Here is a 27,987-nt window from a genome sequence, read left to right as displayed (position 1 = left end):
GGGAACCACCCTGATTCTATCTCATGTCTTTGTGTCACCCTGTCACACTTCCTGTATCTTACTGTACAAGCTAAAGTAAATGAATACTGCAGCAGGACTCCTATGCACATCAATTAAGAGTCATGCCTATGATTTAGCCCCAGTGGTAAATATACAAATAGTTTTGTTGTGGATGTTGTATTAACATGTGTAACTACACTACATAGTGTGAGATACTGTGGTGAGAGTCATTACAGTCCTTTTGTGGTCTTGCTCGAATGGGAACAATGATGATTGGAGAAACTCCTCTATACATTTTTGTACTAATACCAACACTGAGTGCAGCTCATACATCCTGCAAATGTCCCTGCTGTGGGACTAATAAAGGAATATCTCATCTTATCTTAAAACATACATTTTAACTTCTTACCAGGAAGATGAGTGAAGGGTATCCAATAAGAGCAATGGCAGTGGAAAGCTTGCGTTTGTTTCCTCCACTGTAAGTGGCAGCAGGTTTGTCGGCATACTTTGACAACTCCAGCTTTTCTAATGCCCACTGCACCACCTAGAGGGGGTAAAGAATAACACCTTCGGTGATGACGATGCATCCGTTTAAGGTGTGGAGGGGACAGAGGTGAAAAACTTGTGTGAAGATTTCCCACCACCGAACAAACTGAAGATTTGAATTCAAGTGATTTGCTTAGTGGAGCTTTAACTGATCTAACTGAAGTTTGTTTGGCTCCCTTGTTGCAAACTCATAATGATTTATTCCAATACAATGTTGTGTTTTTAGGTATTATATATCTAAAGCCAACCCAGGTTGTAATGACTGTTTAACTGTGTGTGTGTGTGTGAGAGACTGACCCTCCCCTGGTCTTTCCATGGAATGCCACGGAGACGAGTGTAAAGCTCCAGATGTTCTCTGGCTGTCAGGTCATCAAACAGAGCGTCAAACTGTGGACAGTAGCCGATACTCTGCTGCACACGTAACAGGTCCTTCAGGATACTACACACACACACACACACACACACACACACACACACACACACACACACACACACACACACACACACACACACACACACACACACACACACACACACACACACACACACACACAGGATCCGTTAATCCGTTAATGCCAACTGGACCGGTCAGTCAGATTGAGAGAAATGTCTCTTTTATGTTAATCTAACAGAGGTCCCGCGGCACAGAACTCATGCTAACGTCATCAGTCAAATGCATGTTGACACCCAAACGTCTTTCCACCGAACCTGGCTGCAGGGATCTGCTCCCGTTCAGACATTACAGCATTAGTGAGGTCCAGCAATGACCTGGCTTTCAGTCCAGTTCATCTCAAAGATGTTGGATGGGGTTATGGTCAGAGAGACATTGTTGTTGAAACAGAAAAGGGACAAACACAATCTGTTAACACAAAGTTTGAAGCACACTCAATTGTCTGAAATATCATTGTATGGTTTTGCTTCACTGGAGGCCAAATCAGGAAAAACAGACTTGTGCCAACTTGGCACGCTGCATTCAGGCAGGTAATGTTGTCATTGTCTCCGCAGACCCACATTCATTCATCAGACCATCAGATAGTGAAGACTTGGTTTCTCTAGACGTGTTTTTTACTGATTTTGAGTGACTGATGCAACTTGAACATGATGTTTCCGCTTGTTCACCTCAGCACTCAGCTGAGCTGAGGACATTTGTGATCCACAATAACAGCCCTTACAGCTTAATAAATAGAGTGGTGTCGACATACAGTTGACCATAGTGTGTGCTCCTTCTAACTATTGCTAGTTTTTATTCTGATCGGATAAGTCTTCATGTGAACAAAAAAAAGTTATCTTATTTTTCTGGCACTGACCTGTTTCTGTCGATGAAGGCTTCTCCTCCAGTGGTGCACTCGTCTCCCGTTAGCATCTTGAAGGTGCTGGTCTTCCCGGCTCCATTAACTCCTAGAAGTCCAAAACACTCACCAGGCCGGACGCCCAGACATAGCCGGTCCACTGCCAGGATACGACCCATCTTCCTGGATTTGTAAACCTGAATACGAGTAGATATACATCAAAGCGTTTGAGTAAGTTTTAGCTCCTAAAATAAAAATCATGTATATTTCACACATATAATGGTTGTTTTAACTGGTAGGTTAATTTGATGTACTGGCATAGCTGGACACCTAATTTAATAGTTTCTGATGTTTGAGTAGAGCGTCCAAGTGTGTGTAAATTTCTGTGAAAACTAAACTGTAGCTTCTAGAGATTTTCTAAATGTTGACGAGCTGAGTGTTGAACCTTTGTCAGGTTCTCGATCTTCAGCATATCGTTGTCGGCGTCTCCTCGCAACACTCTTCGTCTCTCACAGGCCACGTCTACATCATCATCGTCTATAGGCTGGCAGCTGACTGGCACCCTCCTGGACACACACACACACAAACTTTTTTCAATTTTGTCTTTGTTGTTCCTTTTTACCCCCAGCATGTCCACCTCTGCCTAAGATAATGATATCCTACATTTCCTAAACTGCCTTTTAACAAAAACCAGAGAGCAGATAGCTAGTTGCACCTTACTATGGAGTAGTAAATGGTAAGGTTGTGATGGAATGTTACTATTGCTATCTGTATATTTTAGAAAAATATTAGTATTTGTATTTACATTGGAAGAGGTCGGGCCTACATTGGAAGTTGTTAGAAATCGTGTAACCTTCCTCATTTTCTGTGTTAAATAGTCTTTCACTGATTCCATTTTAAACTCCTTTTAGTGTGTGAAAGTTTAGGTGCTCACAAAATATACAAAGTAACTTGAAGTTTTCCTTCAAAAAAAAAAAAATCTAAACTGAATCTAATTTAAAGTTGTGTAAGTATGAATTGCAGTGGACCATATTACACTGTTTATCTCTAACACTGGAGTTTGTGCATGCAAAGGCGGAAGTTGGTTTAAAATGTCAATGAAAAAAAAAAAAGAAAGATAAAAAACTTTTGAAAAAATCTAAAAAGCTGTCTTGGTCAATTTGCATGTACTTTTTAGACGGTCCCTAATTTCAGTTTCCTGTCTATTGTCTGGTCAGGCAAGACGGCAGGTTTCAACAGTGAATCAAAGGGTAAAACAACAGCTGGGTGGTGAATATGAATCAAGGTGTAAAGTGACAAGGAGCACTTTTTAAAATCAAATTTAACCTCACTCAGAGAACATAATATCACTGTGAAGAGGGAGTTCTGTCGGACAAAATTACTTTTTCATTTTGAGAGAAAGTATCAATCAATCGTCAGTTAATCATTTCTCCAAATGTAAAAACAACTGTCTTGTAATTGTGTTGCATTATGGTCAATTTTCTGCTACTGTGGGTTGAGAAGCTGGTACCTAGTATAGCCTTCTCTGTGATGCATAATTGTTAATTGTAAAATGGCAGCTCTAGAGAGAAGGTTACTCATTAATTCTGAGGGAGTGACAGTAAAACCTGACACCTCACACACTCAGAAACACACTTCACTCACGGGGGTTTCCTGAGGAAGTTGTACTGGCAGAGGATGGTGATGAGGAAGCCAACAAAGCCTTCAATTGTCATGGCAACGAGTCCTCGAGTCACAATATCCCACTCAAACGGAGATTTCATCTTGTCAAACTGGCCTGAAAGCACACATTCACACCAATTATCCTCTGACGGATTCTCAAGATTCTTTCAAAAACATTTGTCTGTGACAAAAGTAAAAACATTACAGGTTAACCTTGTTTTTCTTACTGTGAAAAGACCCAAACCAACAATACGTTGGGCGTTTTAGTGCTGTTGCAGAGAATAGAAAAATTATAGACTTTGGGTAAAGCATTGTGCTCGTCGTCACTGTCACTTTTTACACGTCTCATCACAGCGGAGGAAGGCGGGACAAATAGTCTACCACCAAGACGTAATCATCCTGTGTTATATTATGAGTATGTTGTAGTCTTATTGTGTCAGCTATGCTATTGTTTGTATTGTTTTTACTGTAGACTATTGTCCTCATGTCTGGAGCATTGGACCAAATACATTTTCCAGTGTGGTAAAATAAAGTTGATTTTAATCTGAACTCGCCCACAAAATCTCATGAACCCACATGACGTGCTTCAGCCTTCCCTTCATCAAGACTAAGGGCCAGAGCAAGTACTCTACTATGTACTGACATTTTTATTCCATATCACAATAACCAGACGCAACCAAAGTGATTGAAAAACGCTGCGCCTCCACAGCACTCTCCAGCGCTACCAGCTGAGCGTTTTCAGCAGGGAAAGAAAACTTTGGTGGACACTTAGAGTAGCAAACAACTTTGTCAACATGTGGGACTGTGTCCTCATACCTATTTTAGCGTAGTATTCATTGATGTACTCATTGTAAGCCATCTCCATCAGGCCATGGCCCAGGTTATAGTTGGGGAAGATTAGGAAACAGGACTTCAGGTAACTGTTGACTTTTTTCAGATCCTGGAGGAGATGAAAATAGTGAAGAGATAAATAAATAAATATCCAAAGGCCATTGTCCGACACTGCTGCAGTACAAAAGTAAACAGGTCTATTGCACAATGCTCCATATCCATTTGGTCGTTTTTAGATTTATTAACTTGTAAACATTTGACGTTTGACATGAGGGGTTAAATCCTCAAAATATGTTTGTCAAGTTGCAGCATCTAAGGTGACAATAACAAGAGTCAAACTGACCTTATCATGCTCAAAGAGCTGGAGGAGGAAGGTGGCAACAGTTGCAGTGATGCCTATGAATAGGTTGATAACTATTAGAAACACGTAGGCTGTACTGGGCACCTCAAACCAGAAGGATGCTGGGTACATGATGGGAGTGATGGACCACCTGGAAGGAAGAGCAATTAGCTGAGCAAAATCCCTGAGGACATGAGACAAAGAAAAAAACTGGAGAACACTTTTAAGCGCTACAGACCCAGTGCCAAATACTTTGCTCATGTGTTTTCCCCTAGCTAAACCTGAACCACCCCTTACCCCTAACCGTAACCATGAGGAGGCGCTATCACTTTAACAGGAAACGGGAACAGGCTTTATCATTCACCAGGTCCACCAAAACATTGTGATGGAAGATGGTCTATTGATAGAAGATATGAATGTTTCACTTCACATGGGGCCTTCAGCTTTCAGAATCTGTAAACCAACTGTATGTTGTCAAAACTATGTCTGATTATGAAGTATTTTAATAATACAGTCGTACAAATATGAATACTTTGTAAATTTAAGGAAGTTGTGTTCAAAAGATACAGAATAATTTTCTTGTCAGTGTACAACAACATGTTTGGTGTGTATATATATATAAATATATATCAGTTTGGTGTTACATGTCCTGCTCAAAGACAGATGGACTGGGGATTGGACCAGCAGCCTTACTATTAATAAACAACCCACTCTACCAACCTTATTATATATTATATAAGATTTTTGCTCCTGCTTCTTTAACGTATATAAATAGGTAGGGTTCCAACACTTACAGTGTCTATAAATGGGCAGTTTGCAATTCTGATCCTTCAACCCCTTTTCTGTTGTTGTTGTCTGTTTTCCATGAACTAGGATAAATATATGAATAAAGGGTTACAAAAACGTAAAAGAAAGTGGTTTTGGTGAAATCTGTACACATTGGTGTCTCTTAAATAAAAGTTTTGAGACCGTGATGTCACCCATAGGTTTGTTGACTACGGTTTTATAGTAGAGTCATTTTCTCATGGACTTCTATACAATCAGAGGAGTCGCCCCCTGTTGGACACTAGAGAGAATGCAAGTTTAAGGCACTTCAGCATTGGCTTCACCTTTTAGACCTGGAGTGTGAGACCACTAAACCACACTTTAATTAGAAATTCAATTACATTCAAATTCAACCAGTCAAGTTGTTCTGCATCAGAGCGTCACATTATAATGCCTGATAAGTAGACTGTGTGTGTGAGTGAGTGTGAGTGTGAGTGTGTGTGTGTGTGTGTGTGTGTGTGTGTGAAGTGGAAGCCTCACCCGTAGAGAAGAAAGAGGGAGAGGACAGCAGGGAAGTTAGTTGGGGAGGTGTAGGCCGGCAGGTCGAACACAAACAGAATAATCACACAGCAAGTGGCAGGTACCAGGTAGTTCAGCTGAGGAGAGATGATGAAGAGAGGAGAGAACATGTTCAGACAAACTCTTTCTGATAGCATCGATCACACACACATCGTATCCTCCTCACCATGTCCCATATGTAATTAGCCAGCCAGTAGATGACAGGGTCACATCCACTGACAAACTGCAGGTGTTTGGCCTTCGTGGATTTCTCTGCAACCAGGAACACCACAAAGCTGGCTGGCACAAAGGACATGGCCACAATAATGAAGATGGCAATCACCACATCTGTACCCTGCAGCCTGGAGATACAGGGGAGAGGAGAGGAGACAGGAGGAGAGGATGGAGAGAGAATAGGTTGGGAGATAAGAAGAGAGAGGAGGAAAGATAGGAGGAGAGGAGATGAGAGAGGAGAGGAGAGGAGGAGCGGTGTGGAGAGGATAGTAGAAGAGAGAGGAAGAGAAGAGAGGAGACATGAAAAGAGGGAATGTAGAGGTGGGTAGAGGAGATAGGAGCAGAAGAAAGGGGTGGAGAGGAGAAGGTGTGAGAAAAGGAGAGGAGGAGGGAGAGAAGGAGAAGAGAGAAGAGGTGAGAAGAGTAGAGGACAAAGAGGAGAGATGAGAGAAGAAAGGAAGGGAGAGAAGGAGAAGAAAGGATGAGAGGAGAAACAGGAGAGATCACATTACATTTACACTTCGACATAAAAAATCCAATAATAAACATCCATGATAATTCATCCTTGAATATGCCTAAAATTACTTTATGATCCCGAATTCCCAAGAGCCAAATCACTCAAGTTACCTTGTAAAACTTTGCTATTGCTGAAAACCAACAAAGTTAGTTGTGGATCCGTGTAGTCCAACGAGATCACCAGAAACACTCTTTATTTGTGATCTGTATTGTAATAATGTCCTTTAAGCTATCCTTTAAGGCAGGGGTTCTTAACCTTTTTGACCTCGGGGCCCAACTTTTCAAGTACAAAGTGGCCCGGGGCCTATTCAAATATTAACACTGTATTGGTTTAACTAATTGATCTCACTCTTGGTTTGATTTGTATTCAATAACTAAATCAAATTCACTTAGAGTTTAACAATCAAATTTCCAAAAGGTCCAGATTGAGAAAATCTCCTTGTGCAAAGGAACACTACAATAATATCTAACTTGCACTATTTAGTGCCATATATACAGTTGTGGTCAAAAGTTTACATACACTTGTAAAGAACATAATGTCATGGCTCTCTTGAGTTTCCCCGTTATTTCTACAACTCTGATTTTTCTCTGATAGAGTGATTGGAACAGATACTTCTTTGGCACAAAAACCATTCATGAAGTTTGGTTCTTTCATGACTTTATTATGGGTTAACAGAAAAAGTGATCAAATCTGCTGGGTCAAAAATATACATACAGCAGTGCTAATATTTGGTTACATGTCCCTTGGCCATTTTCACTTCAATTAGGCGCTTTTGGTAGCCATCCACAAGCTTCTGGCAAGCTTCTCGTTGAATCTTTGACCACTCCTCTTGACAGAATTGGTGCAGTTCAGTTAAATTTGATGACTTTCTGACATGGACTTGTTTCTTCAGCATTGTCCACATGTTCTCAATGGGATTTAAGTCAGGACTTTGGGAAGGCCATTCTAAAACCCTAATTCTAGCCTGATTTAGCCATTCCATTACCACTTTTGATGTGTGTTTGGGGTCACTGTCCTGTTGGAACACCCAACTGCGCCCAAGACCCAACCTTCGGGCTGATGATTTTAGGTTATCTTGAAGAATTTGAAGGTAATCCTCCTTCATTATCCCATTTACTCTCTGTAAAGCACCAGTTCCATTGGCAGCAAAACAGCCCCACAGCATAATACTACCACCACCGTGCTTGACGGTAGGCATGGTGTTCTTGGGGTTAAAGGCCTCACCTTTTCTCCTCCAAACATATTGCTGGGCATTGTGGCCAAACAGCTTGATTTTTGTTTCGTCTGACCACAGAACTTTCCTCCAGAAGGTCTTATCTTTGTCCATGTGATCAGCAGCAAACTTCAGTCGAGCCTTAAGGTGCCACTTTTGGAGCAAGGGCTTCCTTCTTGCACGGCAGCCTCTCAGTCCATGGAGATGCAAAACACGCTTGACTGTGGACACTGACACCTGTGTTCCAGCAGCTTCTAATTCTTGGCAGATCTGCTTTTTGGTGGTTCTCGGTTGACTCTTCACCCTCCTGACCAATTTTCTCTCAGCAGCAGGTGATAGCTTGCGTTTTCTTCCTGATCGTGGCAGTGACAAAACAGTGCCATGCACTTTATACTTACAAACAATTGTTTGCACTGTTGCTCTTGGAACCTGCAGCTGCTTTGAAATGGCTCCAAGTGACTTTCCTGACTTGTTCAAGTCAATGATTCGCTTTTTCAGATCCATGCTGAGCTCCTTTGACTTTCCCATTGTAGCGTTTGTGGGCGTTTGTATCCAATGAGCCCTATTTAAATGGCCTCAGAGAAGTCACCAGCTGTAGTCACTCATAATCACTCACAAGAAGTTAAGAGGCCATGCTATGAAGCTCATTTCATTGACACAACTTTCTAAGTCACCAAAATTGTTAATTCATGTTGCTGTATGTATATTTTTGACCCAGCAGATTTTGTCACTTTTTCTGTTAACCCATAATAAAGTCATGAAAGAACCAAACTTCATGAATGTTTTTTGTGACAAAGAAGTATCTGTTCCAATCACTCTATCAGAGAAAAATCAGAGTTGTAGAAATAACTGGAAACTCAAGAGAGCCATGACATTATGTTCTTTACAAGTGTATGTAAACTTTTGACCACAACTGTATATATTCAAGACGTCTAGTAGTAACAACGTCTCTGTGTAGTAAACAACTGTCAAATCAAATAAAGAAAGTACACATCAATTATATTAACAATTATTAGTCTCTGTTTACAAATTTAACTTGATGGATTATAAATAATACATAGAAATACATAAATAAACATTCTTCTCATTTCAAGTAAAATAAGGGCTAGAATAAGGAATAACTGACAGAACAGAAAGCTTTTGAAAAATGTGCATCTTAAAATAAATCACTTAATTTTAGAAAAATGTATTTCATTGAATTGCTCTGCAGCTTTAAATTCAGTCAATTCAGGTGTGAAGTGATGTCAATCAAGAATAACATATTTTTCTCATCTTCTAACAAGATTAATGTATGTGCAGCAACTTTATCTGTGGTTATTTAACCACTTGTTTCAGCTCTATTCTCTCTGTTAATATCGTCATTTGTCAGTGATTTAATGTGTAGTTCTGATCATTATGGGCCCTTATGTTTATTTAATGTGTCTTCATTGCGAATGTGAGTGAATACTTTTGCTCCATTTAAGACATACTGTCACACAACTGCCCGTGGGTAGCTTTCACCTAATCGAATCTGCCAATTTTTGGCCAAAGACTCTGAGCTCTTAGTTCAGTTCTCTCTTTTTAGGGATACGTCCTCTGATATGACTTTTGCACCTAAAATATTAACCTTACTGCTCTGCAAACTTTTTCCTCGTCTCTCCCCCCGTGTGTCACAGCGTGTGTACATTTCACTTGAGTCAGGAAACTTGTCAGAATACCCATATTTGATTGGCTAAACTGCATCATATGACGCATTGGTCGGTGTGTTTCCTGCACTGCTGAATAAGTGCCGTAAATGTTGAAAAAGCAACGCCGGTTAAAATAGTAGCGCTCCATCAAAATTTAATAATTGTCAATTATCTATCGGTTTAGGTCCGGATAAAACAGCGTCTAGGTCCGGATCTGGACCGCGGCCCGCCAGTTAGTGACCCCTGACCTATGCGGTCCCGCAGCCCCCGCGGCCCACAGGTGCAAACCTGAAAGTTTTTTGCGGCCCTCTAGGTGCCAGCTCTATGGTTAAGAATCACTGCTTTAAGGAACTAAATGTCTGTGTTGCTGAGCAACTTACAAGTAGTCCAAAGAGAGGCTGGCACTGGTTCGATTCATTGGATGGTTTGTTAGAGTGAAACCTGCAAAACACATACAATACATAACATAACAACCAAATATATGTTGATAATAGGAACCAAACCAGGAGCTGGCCCAAAACTACTAACTGCATTTAACAACACTGTTGATTATTTGGCATTTAATTGGGGAGACACATCGAGGCCTTCAAAGTAAAAGAATCTTGTTCCATGTTGTGTCTCATGTAATTACCATAAGCAGCAGGGTTGCCCTTGGATGCAGGCAGGTTGGCACGCAGGATGGCGTTGTTGAGGACGTTCAGATATGTTGGCATACTATGGTAACCTTTGTTGTTGTACAGAACCTGGACACAAGCAGTCGCTCTGTCAAAGGATGTTCATGCTGTATTTGTGAAATTCTTGTCCAGTTTAGACTGCCCATCTTACCTGAGCTGATCTGCGAACCGCTATCTTGCGAACCATTGGAGGTATCTTCCTCCCAAAGGATGCTGGGATTGATTTCTGGATGTTCCCCACCGTTAAACCACCATATCTATTGAGAACAAAGTCAGTAAGAAAATTCAATAGTTAAAAAAATACCCATTTTAATGTTTTGCTCAGGTATTATAGTTGTGCATGTCTACTGCATCACTATGTAATCAAGGCAAAAAGTGGTTACAGTGCAGTGCAATGAAATAGGAATTTACGGTCTATATTGGCTTTAAACTACCACTTTCTACAGTGGTATGTGTTTTGTACATGATTACATACTATTGTTTTTAAACAGTTGCAGTACAGATTCTTCAGTTCCTAACTTATTTTGTAAGAATGGTCACAATGGAAGCATCAAAGGCTGAGATATCCAGATTTTTTTGTATTTCCTGATACAGTCTTTCTGGTTAAGGTTGAAGAAATAATAATAAATAACAGGTATTTGCATCTATGACCGGACACAGTCCCTGAGAAATTTCCGTTGGGCTTTAGAGGTAGCCATAGCACAAACACTGCTCTCCTCAAAGTGCTCAATGATCTTCTTTTAGCAGCTGACTCTGGCTACTCCTTTATTTTAATCCTTTTAGATCTCATGCTGCCTTTAATACCGTAAATCATTCCATTTTAATTAAGTGTCTCAAAAATGGGTCAGCGTCTCTGGCACTGTGTTAGACTGGTTTTATTTCTATTTTGAGGGGTCAGACCGTGGCGCCCTATTTTTTTCCATTTCCATGTTACCACTAGGAACATCTGCATTTTTGTCTTAATTTGTTGTCTTTTCGTCTTCATTACTGGAGTGCTTATGGCATATGACAGAATACACTTAGCAACACCGGAAAAGGAAGCGTTCATTCGTGATGAGTGGACCTTGAGGCAATCACTGCCCACACCCGCCCACCCAGCCAGACCTGCCGGACCAAGGCAAGGCAAGTTTATTTGTATAGCACATTTCAACAACAAGGCAATTCAAAGTGCTTCACATAAAACCATTAAAAGCATCAAAACATAATGCAAAAGAAAGGGAGATTTAAAAACAATTAAGAACATTCATTGAAACATTAAAAACAGTCATTAAAACACTAAAAAGCTAAAAACAGAATAATAGTTGCAGTGCAGTTTAAGAAATAAAATACAGTAGTAGTAAAATGCAGAAATTGATTAATATCCTTGAATGTGGTTCAATCAAAGGCAGCAGCAAACAGAAAAGTCTTCAGTCTGGATTTAAAGGAGCTGAGGGTCTCTGCAGACCTGCAGCTTTCTGGGACTTTGTTCCAGATATGTGGAACTGAAATTCTGCCATTGTCTGTGTTCAAGTGGATGTCATTGAAAACCTTAACAAGAACAGTTTCAGTACTGTGGTGCGTCGAAAGCCTGACTGGAAGACATCATAACAGTTATTTACAGCCAAGAAGTTGTTGAAAAACCGCTTTTTCAATTATTTTACTTGATAAAATGGGAGGTTTGATATTGGCCTATAATTTTTCATTGTTGCGGAGTCTAAATTAGCCTTCTTTAGGAGTGGTTTAATAACTGCAGTTTTTAGGGCTTGTGGGAAGACACCTGAGAGAAGGGATGTGTTTACAATCTGTAAAAGATCAGTGGTCATGCAGCTTGAAATATTTTTGAAAAAGTGTGTTGATAGAATATCCAAGCAGCAGGAGGATGACTTCAGATGTTGAATAATGTCTTCTAGGCTTCTAAGGTCGATTGAATGAAATTGTGTCATGATATTTGAATGGATGGAAGAAGAAGGACTGCCTTGCATTTCTAAGTTCCAAATTATAATTGCGAAGTCTCTCTTTATAGATGTCACAGTGAACCTGGAGATTTGTTTTTCGCCACCTGCGTTCAGCTTTCCGACACTCTCTTTTCTCTATTCTGACCAGCATAGCATTTCTCCAATGAGATCTTTGCTTACCCGAGACAACCTTCACTTTAGTGGGTGCAATGGCATCAATAACATGTTTAACTTTAGAATTGAAGCTATCTACAAGCTCATTGACTGAGATGCAAGAGAGGGCCGTTGTGGAGGAGTACTTCTGAATAAATAGTTCACTGGTGTTTTCAGAGATGTAACGCTTTGTCACAACCTCGGTTTGGACATTTGTGTGCAAGGAGATTGCACTCTCAAAGAAAACACAGAAATGATCAGAGAGTGCAACATCAGTCACAGCAACCTTGGAAATGTTTACACCCTTGGTGATGATTAGGTCCAGAGTGTGCCCTCTGTTGTGGGTGGGTCCTGTCACATGCTGAGTCAGATCATAGTTTTCAAGGACACCACATAGTTCTATAGACCCTCTGTCCTGGGGATTATCAACATGGATATTAAAATCGCCAACAATAACAACACAGTCAAAATCAATACAGATTATAGACAGCAGTTCAGTAAACTCATCAAAGAAGGTTGCACAGTATTTAGGTGGTCTGTAAATGTTTAGGAATAAAGCTCGAGTGGAATTTAGAGCCACATATTCAAAAGAAGTAAAATGACCAAAGGACATCTGCTTGCATTGAAGAGAATCATTAAATAATAATAGCAACTCCACCTCCTTTCTTATGCGCTCTTGTTTCACTCATGAAACTGAAGTTGTGAGGTGTTGATTCAATAAGAACAGCTGCACTGTTATCTTGGTTTAACCATGTTTCAGTTAAAAACAAAATGTCCAGTTTGTGCCTAACAATAAAATCATTTATTAAGAATGTTTTTCCTGACAGAGACCTGACATTTAATAAAGCTAAGTTTAATGTGGTTAAAGCTTTATTTGCCCAATTTATTTGGACAGGCTGACGAGGAATGAATGTTAAGTTTGATAAGTTTGCAGGTTTACTATTGTTTCCTCGCAGCCTCACCTGTATTTTTCTATAAACTATCAGGACAGGAATTGAGAAGGCTAGCTGCATACAAGGCCCCGACTTTTCCTAGAGAGAATCATTGGTGTCATTAGCCTTGTAGCCTGGGCCCAGAAGATATCAATTATTGCCTTTATCATGTAGGGGAGACAGTAGTGGAGGTGGGAGAGGGGCACGGCGCTTTACCTTCGCCAATTGTGTCAAAACTGGACTTAGAGTCAGTTGCGGGGGTGGGGCTGGAACTGTACGTTGAGGAGTGGGGCAAGGAGTGTGTTTGGTTCCAGCAATGACCAGCTCTTTCATGTGGTCAGTGAACTCCAATTGGGGGGAGGATGGGGAGAGTGTGAGAGAGGAAAGGGACCTGGATGGAGTCTGGGGGGTGGAAGTAGGTGCTGGGGAGGGAGGTAAAGACTCCTCCTCTCGGAAGGGTGGGGAGAGTGGGAGATCAGAGGTGGTCCCTGATGATGAGGTTAGAGACTCCTCCTCTTGGCTCTTGTTAGGCGGGGGCATCCTTCCTGTAAGGCAGGGGCGGGCAATTATTTTTGCCAAGGGGCCACATGAGAAACAGGGACTGTTGTGGAGGGCCGGACCAACAGACTGAACGGGATCCTGCTCTATATTATTCCACCTCTTTAGAAAAAGTAAATTGTATGGTTTTGATAAGCCATGAGTGGTAAGAGTAAATATTATGATCAGTGGTGGAATGTAGCTATTAAGCTATAAGTCTATTTTACTGTACTTATGTACAAATTCAAGGTACTTTACTTGAATATTTCCATTTTATTCAACTTTGTACTTCCACTCCACTACAAACCTTTCCTAACTACCCAAACTGAGCAACACAGTATAACAGAGTTAAAATAAGCTCCACCTGAGACATCTGCAGCAGGAATAATGATCCAAACAAATATACATTTGTAATATCCATATACAATAGTAAAACACTGACAGGGATCATGTTTCGGATAAATTAGTACTTTTATTACAATTGTTTGTCCTCATTTTCTGTTTTGTCAGTTCAGAGAACCAACATCTTCTGAGCATGTTACTTTTGCAGCTAAGCTGGCAAAGCCTCAGTTGTCCGTGTCCGCTCTGCATCACCAACACATCCCAGGTAGACAAAATGACCCGGCCCAGCTCCGGCGTAAGCTCGGCATGCCGGAAGAAACATGGCGGGCAGAGTCCGGTTGCCGACTTGGCTGAGACTCGGGATGAATTACGCGCCAGAATCGGGCCAAATACACCAGCCTCATTCCGACGGCCGACACTGCCATTGTTGGGATTGCAGTGATGCTGCTGCTTGCACACATCCACGAACGTACTAACGTACGGAAATTGAGATAAAAAACAGCAGCAGTCATCTTCAAAATAAAAGCAATGCAGCTGTACTCCGTGCATGATGTACAGTTATTTACGCTTTATGTTTTCCCATTTACGTCTCGCGGGCCAGTCGGCGACAGCCAACGGGCCGGATATGGCCCGCGGGCCGTACAATGCCCAGGTCTGCTGTAAGGTCTCTACGGCGATGCTGTGTGGTTATCTCTTGTTTAGATTCCTCTTGTCTCTTGTCCTTGGCAGTGGGAACAGACAGGTGACGCAGGAAGAAAAATAGGTTAGAGGTAAACAGTTTTACCCCTGAATTGTTCAGGCAAACTCCATGTGCCTTAAAAAGATGCCTGCGCTCCCAAAAAAGGTACAAATTGTTGATAAAATGTACTGAATGGTCAGTACATGCAGTTGACAGCCATTTGTTCAGTGCAAACAGCCTGCTGAATCCTTCATCTCCTCCTCTGACTGGTGGAAGAGGGCCACTGATAAACACCTCAGCCTCGACAGAGCTGACTGTGTTTAACAGATCAATAAAGTCTCGCTTCAGAACTTCAGACTGTTGTTTCACAATATCACAGCTTCCTGTATGCACAATGATGTTTTTCACCGTGGGATGGTCAGCCACGATATCCAGGATTTTGTCTCTCATGTTAGGGACCGTATCTTTCGGAAAGCAGAGTATTTTGGTATTCTTGCTGCACATCATTCTGACATCTTTTACAGCATAGTCACCAACAATCAGAGTCTCCGGCCCAGTCATTAGCTTTCCCTGTGGCCTTTTACTCTCACATTTACTCTCAGTTCTTACCCTGCTTTGAGAAGATAGCTGCTTATCCAGGTCATCAGATGGAGATTTAGGATCCTGTGACAATGGAGCAAATCTGTTTTGAAGTTGTAGGCTTGGTTGTTGTGGTGTTTTTTTGCTGGTTTTACTTTTCTCAGCTGTCCTTGGCTTTGTCCGTCTAAGTTGAGGAGGAGTTCTGCCTGTGTGTTAGTGCAGGCCAGCCAGTCGAATCACAAATCTCAGGGTGCTGGGCTCTGCCTGTTAGTCGTCCTCCCACATCCTGAGGGTATGATTTTCTCTTCGGCTTTGCACCGAGAGAGTTCCAGGAAGGACTACCATTTGAAGATACATTATCTGCTCTCTGCTCCTGTTTCTTGGTAGGCCTGGTGGTGCTAGTTAGCTGTGTCTTCGCTTGCGTTTGTCCAATGTTTTGAGTCCATGGTAAAGTGGTATCATTCCCACACAGTCCATTTACCTCCACGTTTACTTCTAGTCGGTGGATTTTTATTTCCAAGACTGCAATCTTCTGCAGGAGTTTGTGGTAGTCGTCCGTGGAGAAGGGAGGCATCTTGCTGCTACTTAGCTTTAGCTTAGCTGCTAGTTAGCATTAGCTACAACCCTTATAACTTGACGACTTTCTGGATTTGTCTCCACTCAAACGTTGAAGAGTGATGTGATATATCTGGCAATTTGAAAAATGTTTTGAAGAAAAACAAGAAGAAAAGCAATAAAATGTAAGCAGAGGCAAGAGCAAGCAGCAAAGCGACTGCACTGTAAGGAAGCAGGAAGTAACCAAACACTACTGAAACCAGAGTTGAGAGGGAGGAGAGCCAAGATGGGAGCTAAGCTAAACCAGCAAGGACCTAAGGCTATTCCACCACCCAATCGGCTAATGTCCAATCGCAGAACCATTCAGGCTAACCTAGCAACGGGTGATCGTGACTGTTGTGCCCACATCTTTACAGACGTCTGGTTCCATTGTGGCATCCCGGATCAAGCTGCGCTTGACGGGGGAAAAAGCAGTCTGTGAGACAAGAGGAGGTGAGACACTCACTCTGGTCTTTACATCAATGATGATTGGTGCTCAAACACAGTCAAAGATAATGGACAATGTTTACCTGATGTCAAATTATTAATGTAGAGATGTTGACCATATAAAAAGGTTTTGTTTCTGCTGTTTACATTCCACCTGATGTTAATTAAAAAAAATGTACAGGAATGTACTATTGTTTTTGTTTTGTTGTTTGTCATGTTTTTACTTGTTAGAAATGGGATACAACTGCATTTTTTTTGTGCAACCCTCCATCCATCCATCCATCCATTTTCTTCCGCTTATCCAGGGTTGGGTCGTGGTGGCAGCAGGCCAAGCAGGCTCCCAGACTTCCCTCTCCCCCGCAACATTTTCCAGCTCATACTGGGGGATCCCGAGGCGTTCCTAGGCCAGCTGGGAGATGTAATCCCTCCAGCATGTTCTGGGTCTTCCCCGGGGTCTCCTACCAGTTGGGCGTGCCCGGAAAACCTCCAGTGGGAGGCGCCCAGGAGGCCTCCTGATTAGATGCCTGAACCACCTCAGCTGACTCCTTTCTACGTGAAGGAGTATGGGCTCAACTCCAAGTTCCCTCCTGACGTCCGAGGTCCTTACCCTATCTCTAAGGCTGAGCCTGGCCACCCTACGGAGGAAACTCATTTCGGCCGCTTGTAGCCACAACCTTCGGTATCACCACTAGCTGCAGAAATCTTAGCATCGCTTTTGATAATAATCTAATTAGCATGTTAAAATAATTATGCAGAGTCTGTAGTTTAGTCTGTGATTTTGAGGCCTAAATTAGCAGTCTTTGTTATTAGATTTGTACACTGAAAATTGGTTTGAAGACTGAGCCAAAGCAACTGTAATATACTGTTAAACATGGTAATATTTTTCAAAGAAAGGTAATGATAAAAGTATAATTTTGGTAGTGAAAATGCTTCCAAACCTCAGTTATTGTCTTAGTTATCGTATTGATACCAATATCACAAAATATGAAATGGTCCAACATCAATCTCACCTGTGCAGGCGCAGTCTGTCTGACGTGAAGAGCAGATACTCAGAGACGTTCCGGCCTGTGATGTCCACCAGGATGTCACCTGTTACTACCTTCATGAGGGGGGGGCGTCCTCCCACTCCACTGGGGCAGGAGAAGCCTGTCCCCTGCATGGAGCAGGTACAACGCACCGGCTCATGAATGGACAGGGGCAGTGTGGGAGGAGATGTCACAGGCTCTGAGCAAACATAAAAGAGGTGTCTTTAACTCAAAAGACCTTTTTCACATTTTGACTTGTCATAGCAGAAAAAGCACACTCAAAGCTTAATGATGGCTCAGTTCCATTAAGGGTCCAATAGAGTTATTTCAGTGAGCCAGCACACACAATACCCGGACATCCCCAAATGGTGGCTGCACATCATCCTTTCTTTTATTTTTCATTGCTTTAAGACCCATTGTTGGATTTTTTCTCAAAATCTTCGGAGGCTACCCCACACCTTGTAAAAGCTTTCCAAATGATTCATAGGTGGAATAAAAGATATTCTCAAGACTCAAGAAGCAATAAAATGGACGGAAAACTAAATATAGCATGTGAGGATGCACCTAAACAAAACAGCTCGACAAGTCAAAAGAGTGCCACCAGAGGGTTCACTTCAGTTGTTTTGTGCTAAACACTGCTTTCCAGCTTTGTTGCAGAGTTTGCACACTTGCATTTATTACAGGTAGGGTTCATTTCAGGGTATGTCTTGGACAATTTAACCTTTGACATGTGAATTTGATGAACTATTACAAACTTTATTAAAGAGTGTCGTGCACACATGGTAGCCAAACGTACTGATTAAAGAATAGTGTTTTAGATTCAAGTTAAAGATAAACCAATGTCTGGTGCCCAGACAGATGCATTAGCACTCTGACACACTTTTATCAAATGGGTTAAGAGCAAGTATCAATAGCATTCAAAGGTGGGCTTACTACATTTTGTCTGGCTCTGCATATAATGACTGCCCTGAAGATATCTAAAAAAAGTGTCTTTAGTATGACAAACCGGTTAGCCAACTGGTTGAAGGATGCAAAGGAGATAATTAAGAAAGAAATCCTTAAAGTATGTCAGGCCTTTCTTAAACCAGTTGAGAAATGTTGTATCCTGTGTTGATTGTGTAAATGTAATGACTGAAACTAGTCTTCTGAGATGGACTCACCATGGACTGTGGTTGTAGGGGCCACTGTGAAGTTCCACAGTCCATACTCAAAGCGAGGATCTGGGTCATCTGATGGTGCCGGTGAAGGAGGTGGGGGTACAAAGTTGGAGAGAGGGACTCCCTGGGTGAAGGAGTCCAGACACATTGAGTCAAAGTAGCGAGCAGCCAGGGTCTTGGAGTTGTTGGCGCTGGGGTTGAGGGTCTGGGCCAGTTGGTCCAGGGTGCTGTTGAAGGGGGTTTTAAGGACGCAGGTCGCACCCACACCCGAGGGCAGACGGAGGGTGTTGATGATCTTCTGTGGACTGGCGTCTGGGGACACCTTACTCCTTAGAGGGGAGGCCAAAGATGCTATTAATTGACTGAACTGGTTATTGACAGTCACAATGAGGTCTTTTCCAAAATGTAATTTCTCCATACTATAATCTTTAATTTTCTTTTTTTTAATCCATGACTCCATGTACTACATGTAAGAATTATTGATTAAGCTAACAAAAGAGTCAGGGTGAGTCTTATGAGTCAGAGTCTGTGAAAGCCCAAATGGAGCACGGCCACAGCTTTTTAGAGTGAGAGCACCTAGCTGCTGTGTTAGCACCACAAGAGCTGTTTGGCTAGAAAGACGCAACAATTATACATAATATTTCAATAAGTACATTTATGATCAAATCAACGCCTGTTCTATTACACAGACTCATGGATTGTGTTTCAGAAACGTGTGGATATGAACACACGTGATGGTCCGCCAGCATTGGCTAACCTTATTGTCAGTGGTAATGTGGCTAGCTAGCGAGACGGTCAGTGACTGTATGAACCTCCAACTATATTTAAAGATCTTATATACAGTTAGTTTGTCCAGAAAGGTCTTTACATACAGTCTATGTGTTATGGAAAGTTGAAAGTTACATCTCCTCTCGACATTCCTACTCTACACACAACGTGGATTACTTCACTTAGAGTAGCTGTCAATCACAGCTGTCAATCATAACACCAACTCCACTAGCATCAAAGACCTAATCTAAATCAACTTGATTTGACGTGTACTTTGATGTTATTAGTTTAGTTTATCTCCCCTAACATGGAGGGGGTGGGATTGATTATCTGCAGCCAGCCACAAGGGGTTGAGCGTTTTGGGAGCTGTCTTGTCATCCATCTTCAGTCTTTGGTAAGTATCTTATTTGTACAGGTCAGCAGACTTTGAAGAAGCAAAACAGGCAGTTGCTTAGTTTTAGTTTTTTGTTTTAGCTTTGTACACCTTGATTTAGACAGTTTCTCTGTTAAGGAGCCTGCCAAAGGTCATAAGGTAGAAAATAAATATCAATATGGAAATCTGTATGAATGATAAACCAAGCAAATGGATGAATAAATTAGTTTTCACCGTTTATACTAATGATAAATCTTCAGATCTGGACTTCAGACATTTGTCTTTCTGACCCCCCCCTAACAATCAGAGAGTACGATGTGTAATAGGTGTAGCACAGCTCCTTTATAAAGCTCAGTGCGTAGTGTGTGCTTAGCGATAGAGTGACGGTGTGGCAGCACTCGGAGCATACTATTGCTAGCAACCAGAGCACAATAAAGTTAGCATTTAACTGTAAATGGAGCAGTGAATGAACAGTTTGAGCTACATGTTATCAGTCAGTAAATCAAGATCCAAGTCAAGTTCCTGTGTTTTGCTGAGTAAAGTGAAGAGGGTTAACCCTGTTGTCTCGCATGTGCTTTGAGAGTACAGTCTGGAAACTGACAGAGGAAGGGTTAGCAAATGGCAAACATTGCTGGGCCTTGCATGTTTTCAGTGTATAAAGCATTTGGCATATCATAGTATTTTCACCAGTTATTAGTTGGTACTTTCAGTTATCAGAACTAAGAATTGCCAATTGAAAATCCACCACTTTGGTCCAGATTGACTATGTTATTTAATGGATTGCTATTCAAATGTGGTACACAATTTAATGTTCTCCTCAAGATGAATTTTCGTCAGGTCACCATTTTAGTCATTCCAATACTTTGGTTTATGACCAAATACCTTATGACATTCCCAGCAGCCTCGAGTGCAATTATTGGTAATTAGCAGATGTCAGCATGCTAACATGTTAAACTAAGATGGCAAATATTTTACTGGGTATTATGACACCAGCATGTCAGAATTGTCATTGTGAGCATGTTAGCATCCTGACGTTAGCATTTAGCTGATCTTGAAACCAGCACGTTGAAATTACTTTCCCCCAAAAGCTATGACCAACTAAATGTACCTTCATCTTATTTATGAAGTCTCAGTCTGAATGGCACTATCACTGTGAATAAAATATCTGTCATCTCACCTGTACTGGGGTCTGTCTTCGTTGGCGTAGGGGATGAAGTTGCCTCTAGGTTGGGTGTAGTTATGGTACTGAGAAGGGGACAAGATCAGGGGTGGCAAATCTCCTGTAAAACAAGACAGACATAATGATCACCAACCTGTTAGGTCTTCTTTCATTTATCTTATAAGTAGTGCAAAGCATCAACATTTACTAACAATGAAGATCAACTAGCATGTTTTTATTGCTTGGAGCACTTAGAGCACTGCAGGAAATGAGCGAATATCTCAACATTAAGCAACAGCCCCGTGCACCAGAAAGTTACAATTACATTCTTTTATGTTCCTAATTATTGCTTAAACGCTTGGATTCATCAAAGCTGCACTTTTTATTATTAACAATGGATCAAATTACTTTGGATGTGTAATGTGAAAATTAGCATTTAAAATGACAAACCGATCACAAACTATGCAGTTCCTCTCAGCTCTACAAAGTGTTTGATACTTTTTTTCAGAGATCCTGGAGACCTAATTAGAGCTGGACGGAGAGTGAGTATTGCACCTACGTACATTCATCAGGTGGACACAAACAGAACTCCAAATGAATGCTAATGTTGTTCTGTGGCTGTTGTTTGCTAACATGCTAGCCAGTACGTTATCAGTTTATTCTGCTGCCCTCATTGAATCAAATCCTCAGACACCATTTAATCATCATACATGTATTACTGTTATGACAAAACCAACTGTTTGATTACACCTGGTTTCATCATTTGAAAATTAAATTTCCCTACAGGACAATAAAGTCAATATTATCTTAATATGGCAACAATGCTAAACAAGAAAAGCTCTGCCACCATTTGTCTATAATGTGGAAAAAAGACAAAGGACATTTACTCAACTTCTGTACTTAAGTACAATGTTCTAAAGTCTTTTTTTATTCATAATTCTATCATTTTTATTTTTATATACCTTCAGTATTTTTCATCTGCCCTACTGTCTAAGTGACTTTTCGGGACAATTTTTTTAAAAAATTGGTCCAGATGGGCGGCTGTGGCTCAAGGGGTAGAGCAGGTCGTCCTTTAACCACAAGTTGGGTTGTAACGTAATGTACATGGGCAACTCCTCCCCGTCAATGCATGTCCACTAAAAGTGCACAGGCTCATATTGTTATTTTAAGTGTCTGACAACATTATGGAGATAACGCTAGAGAGAATAAAACACTTTTCTTTAACTTTCGCTTGATATGGTCTGTTTGTTATTGTGTCATGTCACTTGTTGCCGGAAGACAACGGTGGAAACGTGAGTGAGAGTTGACGAGAGGAGTGCCGGTGTTGACTTTGTTGTGTTAGAGTACGACAGCTTAGATTAGTGTTATCTAAAATATTTTCAATGTCATGGCTGCATATTTAGCTGATTTTGACAACGTGGATCTGACTTATATTTTCAGAATGAGACTTCTAACTGATATCAGACAAAATCAAGTGCAAGGTAAGAGAAACTTTTCAAAACCTTAGAAAATGTTGTCCCCATTGGTCACTTAGACATAAAAACATGGGAAATAGGGTCTAGGTTTTAAAACATCAAAGTTATCACAGTAAGAGTCTTTCAGAGAGAAGCCAATGAAGGAGAATACAGTGACTTCTTTACATCTGTGCTTTTGAATTCCTGTCTTCAGGAGCAGAAGTCCTGCTTGTTTTCATTCCAGCCATCTTATCAGGGACTGATTTACAGCTGGGTGAATGCGATTAACCCAAATAGGGCAGAATAACACAGTCAGCTCCGTACAAAAACTGATCCCCAATCAGAATAATCATAGTTACGAAACACCTCAGCAACACCAGTTTTTTTAAATTATTTTTTTATATCTGCTTTTTCAAGGAATACACTGTCTACCTGCCTGGTAGGACAGAAAAACAGCAGTTTTTTTGTCCTGAGAAGCAGGATAGAAAGCTGCTATCTACCAAATATGTGAAATCTCACCAATCTCAGGCACAGATAAGGCCACGGTCATGGCCACACAGACGAAGAAGGCAGGCAGGAGGATCTGAGAAAAGAGGCCCTTGGTGTTCCTCTTGGCACAGTGGAATCTCTTGACGATGAGGCCATGGAACTGACTTAGCTTTAACCACCAACCCTCCAACTTAAAGCTGCCCTGCCCCTCCAGGACCTCTGGCTCTGGGGACGAGGGGTTCTCTGCATCTCCTGGAGGTGAAAAGGTGGGGGAAGAAATGGTAAATGGTAATGAATGAACCTAGAAAAGATCTCTGCCTGGTGGGTCTACAATGACCACTGCTGTAATGTTTGATAGCATGATTGCATAATGATTTTTTCAGGACAATTTACTATCTAACCAATTCCTAAGTATGTATTGTTGTTCAGGGCTGCTATTGCAGAAGAGACAAAGTCCTGCTGAAGCAAGCTCTTCTCCATTTTGAAGTCCTGTATATCCGACCAGATGGTAGTAGTGGGACATGTTGATCTGTGTCTTCTGCTGTTGTGAGTGCTGTGTGATGGCTCTGTTGCTTATGGGTGTGGGAATGCTGGTAAGTTTGTTTTTGTTGGAGATGGTTAACATGGTGAAGAAGCTGGGGGGACAGTAGAGCAGGATGGGTTGAATTATGCATCTGTAAAGCACAATAGGAGGTGGGGGGCAGCAGACTTTGCTCTGAGTTTGAGTATGACATGCTGTCTATGCTGGGATTCTGCTTGAGTTTATTGTCTACAATGACTCCAAGATATCTGAAGCTGTGAATCTAATGTTGAATCAAAGTTCACAAACAAGAGTTCCGCCCAGGCCCTTTTACCGTACGTAGTTAGCAACATGTGCTGAGGCTAGCACAACAAGTTGAGTCAGTCACACTGTGACAAGCGCAAATGAAACGCCGGAACTGCAAGACCTGGAGAACATTTTTTGCCCTGCCCCTTAGAGTCTTCCCTCGGTGGTCACTTAACAAAAATATGTTCCTCTATCAAATGTTTCAAAAGATGCTTAAAATACAATTGAATTGTTGTTTTGTAATTGCTTTCTTTATGTCTTATTGTCCATGTATTCCTTGTTTTAGTTTTTTTTTATATCTAGAGTTATTTCACTCATAGGGACTTGTAGCATTACTATTGCAGACTTTCCAGCGCTTTATCCCGGACTGATTTCCTGTTGTCGACCCTTCCTGCCCCTGATCTACCCGTCCTGCCTGACTACCGGTAAACTCACCAGCCTTCTGTTCCTGACCTGGATTAGTTCTGCCTGCTGCTCTGCCAGAGACTTTGCTGTATCAGTCTGTACCTGCTAAGTTTATAATAAAGCCAACGGTTCCTGGAATCTTGTGTGCTGCAATTGGGTCCATATACAATCCGTTACACGCACACTCAAACACAATCAGATTTTCTTTCTATTTTGTTGTTTATAATGTATGTATTGTTATTATATATCATATCTTGTCAACAATATTACAACGTCATTAATGCATATTAATTTTGTGTTCTCTATAATATTGTGAAGTTTTAATATTATATATGTAGAGGCTTCAAATAAGCCCAGTGAGCTTTCTGCCTCTTCCTGCACTGTGATATTATTTATCTCTTATGTTTGTGTGTGTGTGTGTTTTTTTTTTTTGTTTTTTTTAAATTGTGCAAAACTATAAACTTATTGCAGCAGATTTTACAAAATGCACACCCCTTTTAAATCTTTCTATAAGACACAGGAATTCTCCAGGACTGCTGAAATTTGGTTGTGTATTTCTTTGTCTTACTACACTTCTCTTACTCACTGAGGAGGAAGAGGCCCGAGCAGCTCTCTTCAGTGTCGTGTGCATGAGGGGAAACGACATTTGGTGTAGCTGCATTGTTGCCCGGTAGAAAACAGTAGATTTTTAGAGTCATAGGGCTTATACACCCAGTACAGTGCTAGAAATAGTTTGTAATTACAAAAAGAAAGAAACAGGAGAATTGTGACCACGGGAGGAAACCATGAGAGGGCAATGAAAAATGGGAGTCTCCTGTAAAAATCTGGGGGGTTTGGAAAATGTATACTTGTATGGTGAACAGGAGAATTATTTTTCTTTGTTTTAGTCTCATATTCCAACTCCAAATTCATTCAGATCAAGGCACTAGTGGAGGCCATCCATGTACCTAGTCTGGATTACTGGCAAAGAAATTTCAAAATACAAGAAAATTGCTGATTAAGCATATTCTCATCACTAGTACATGCCACTGAAAGACAAATTCCGTGATGTATCAACCAACATCTCTTGGTTGGAGGCTCAGTATCTGACACAGCACATCTGCTATCTTGTTGTCTTACCCCTCAGGCTGGCAGAGTCAGACTCTTGGTTGTTGTCAAAGAGTGGGCAGTAATCTCCATAGAAGTCTGCGTACAGTCCCCCTTCATCCCCCCTTACTGAGCCGATGGACGAGGAGGATTTCAGGGAGGACTGGCTCTGACTCAGCCTGGAGCACATCACCAGATTACTCGGCTCCTCCTCCGGCTTCTCACTCTCCACTGAAGGTCCAGTCTCACCCTGTGGCGCCCCCAGCCCTCCTGAACCCATTGAGGACTTCCCCACTGAGCTGCCCCCTGGGGAACCCTTCATGTCTGCCAAAGGACAGAGAGAGAAGGGAGAAGATTCTAAAGTCTAAATCTAAGGTCAGAGCTTTAATTCAGGCAGTACACACTTTGCAGGAATCTATTATTGTTCAGACAGCCATGACTAATTTATGAAGGCTAGAAACTTAGTGGATGTGTTGAGCTATCCGGAGACACATGAGAGAAATATGGTCTCACCAGCGTCACTGTTCTCCAGGGACTGGTCCTCCTCAGACACTTTGAGGAAAACCTCCTCAAGCGTGGTGTCCATCACCCCGAAGCTGGTCAGAGCCAGGCTGTCCAAGCTCTGCTCTAAAGCCTGGAGGCACACACAACAGAAGAGAATGTCAAATGTGTGTTTTTAACGAGACAAGACATTTTGTTCCCCACTTTAAGGTGTTGTGGTTGTAAAGTGGCAGGTATTTTGGTCACAAAATGTTGGGGAGTCTTTATAGCATCTAACTTGTTGGACGTTTAGCCAATCATAATCAACCATTGTGTAGCCCAATTCAAATAAAATCACAGCAATCTGACATTCAGCCTGACACAGTGTAGATAGACCTGCTACAGTTTCATGATGAATTGAAAATATTTTTACACTTCTCAATGAGTGGGGTCTGTGCAGTCTGCCAGGGGGATTCAACTTGGCGGGTCAGGGATGGCCACTCACTGTTGCTGGCTGGCCCTCGCTAGGTGCATCCCTCCTGTTCTGTGACTGCTGTAGGTACCAGATATGTTCGGCCTGGCAGATAGGCTCAGGGTTCTGCCTCTCCAGATAACATCACACATTAGAATTGGATGAATTTAATGATGAAATAACGTGCTGTATTGAAATGTGCTGTTTAGACCCGGTAGCCTAATTTTGGACTAGTGGAACAAAAGCTCTCCTTCTGGTCCTGTTTAGTTTGTAGCATCATAGCTCGACTAACATTAGCACTAAACAACGCCTGGAAGGGTTTATATTTAATCAGAGGCAGAGTAGGAGTGAGTTGTGGGTGCAAATCAGTTTAGCGTCTCCCACATGCAGCCAATCATAATGTGTGACGTCATCTATAGACGCACGACCCTGAGCCGATCTTCCAGGCCGAGCCCATATTGTACCTACACTGGCCCTTGCTCACTACCTAGGGCCGTGGACTTTGTGCTCTCCATCCCTGCAGGAAGGGATGGGTCTTACTTCTCCCGGGACAATGTCTACAGCAATGTCGGCAATCTTGAAACCCTAAGACACAGACCCCGTCTTGTTTAGCATGCTTTGTGGATGTGACCTTTTTGCTGTGTCACTACTATTGATATCTATGGAACCAATGTGTTTGTAATTAAATTGTTTCGCAGAGCACAAATTTGTTGACAAAGCGCTTTTTCAGTTCTTAAAATGCACATATTTAGATCAGGGAAATCCAACAAATCAGGGGGTGTATATATATATATATCTCCCCACTAGAATATTAAAGTTTTGTGGGTTTGTACAATTATTGCCTATACAGTGGGAGTTTGCACTAACTCACCCACAGCTGACGGATTTTAGGTTTTAGTATTTTTATTAAAGACCTTCGCTACAAATTGCAGCCTGTCCTAAGGGATTATATTACCAGACATGTCAGCTTGACTTGTTGGTAACAACATTGTTTTGGTAAATCTTTAATATGCCAAACCATACTCTATAGTGCTGGAGTGAATGCGCCAGTTTTAAGATTATTATTATTATTATTATTATTATACTCTGCTTCATGCTCTTAGATACTTGTTTGGAAAAGGAGATGTACTTGTGACTAGTAGTTCTCTTGAATACCTATGTTGAATACACTTATTGTAAGTCGCTTTGGATAAAAGCGTCTGCTAAATGACTGTAATGTAATGTAATGTCATTACTTATCCAGTAACAGAAGACCATAAACAACACCAGAGGTTTTTGGGTGTGTCCGTGTATGTGTACCTGGAACAGCCTTTCGAAGCAGCCCTTCTTGACGGCCTCAGAGGGCAGGACGTAGGACAACTCAGTGTTGGAGTCAGACACCAGCAGACATGATGCCACAAACCGGCGAATAAACTGGGTGACCCGAGCTTCTGAGCAAGGTGACAGAGAGGAGGATGGCGACAGAGACGAAGGAGGCTGCAGCTGGCTGCCCTGTCCTGCAGGATGAAAGGAAACCACACAACATTACATTACATTACGGTCATTTAGCAGACGCTTTTATCCAAAGCGACTTACAATTCAGTAATCTATCTACACACTGTAGACGCAGCTATGGGAGCAATTTTGGGGTTAAGTGTCTTGCTCAAGGACACATTGACATGAGACTAGTAGAGCAGTAACCGGAGATCAAACCGCCGACCCTCTGATTGAAAGGTGGCCCTGCTCTCCACTTATCCACGGTCACACAACATGATGGATGGATAGAGCAGGAGAGGACAGAATGGTTAAAAGGAAATATAA

The 27,987-nt window shown here is 41.6% G+C and overlaps 1 protein-coding gene across 3 annotated transcripts in view; it reads right to left on the bottom strand.

Annotated features, from left to right (window-relative positions):
• abca2 (ATP-binding cassette, sub-family A (ABC1), member 2) overlaps positions 1-27,987 on the bottom strand; it is a 112,138-nt gene that overhangs the window by 8,026 nt on the left and 76,125 nt on the right. For 2 of the 3 annotated variants that reach the window (XM_068734270.1, XM_068734272.1), the window contains 19 exons: positions 27,487-27,683; positions 25,749-25,869; positions 25,269-25,559; positions 22,949-23,170; positions 20,994-21,096; positions 18,679-19,004; positions 17,504-17,717; positions 10,448-10,553; positions 10,254-10,365; positions 10,003-10,063; positions 6,179-6,353; positions 5,974-6,089; positions 4,672-4,819; positions 4,314-4,437; positions 3,480-3,612; positions 2,281-2,401; positions 1,854-2,032; positions 844-985; positions 410-544 (listed from right to left, as the gene is read on the bottom strand). In XM_068734270.1, the coding sequence (XP_068590371.1) occupies positions 410-544; positions 844-985; positions 1,854-2,032; positions 2,281-2,401; positions 3,480-3,612; positions 4,314-4,437; positions 4,672-4,819; positions 5,974-6,089; positions 6,179-6,353; positions 10,003-10,063; positions 10,254-10,365; positions 10,448-10,553; positions 17,504-17,717; positions 18,679-19,004; positions 20,994-21,096; positions 22,949-23,170; positions 25,269-25,559; positions 25,749-25,869; positions 27,487-27,683 (3,026 nt within the window). The remainder of the gene's footprint in view (positions 1-409; positions 545-843; positions 986-1,853; positions 2,033-2,280; positions 2,402-3,479; positions 3,613-4,313; positions 4,438-4,671; positions 4,820-5,973; positions 6,090-6,178; positions 6,354-10,002; positions 10,064-10,253; positions 10,366-10,447; positions 10,554-17,503; positions 17,718-18,678; positions 19,005-20,993; positions 21,097-22,948; positions 23,171-25,268; positions 25,560-25,748; positions 25,870-27,486; positions 27,684-27,987) is intronic. The other variant, XM_068734271.1, reaches the window with a different exon arrangement.

Source organism: Cebidichthys violaceus, unplaced genomic scaffold, assembly GCF_023349555.1.
Source record: "Cebidichthys violaceus isolate CVI_PGR_0920_01 unplaced genomic scaffold, fCebVio1.0.p SCAF_62, whole genome shotgun sequence".
Lineage (NCBI taxonomy): Eukaryota > Metazoa > Chordata > Actinopteri > Perciformes > Stichaeidae > Cebidichthys > Cebidichthys violaceus.
The sequence above is the reverse complement of the archived record's forward strand: the minus strand, read 5'-3'. Positions and strand labels throughout refer to the sequence as shown.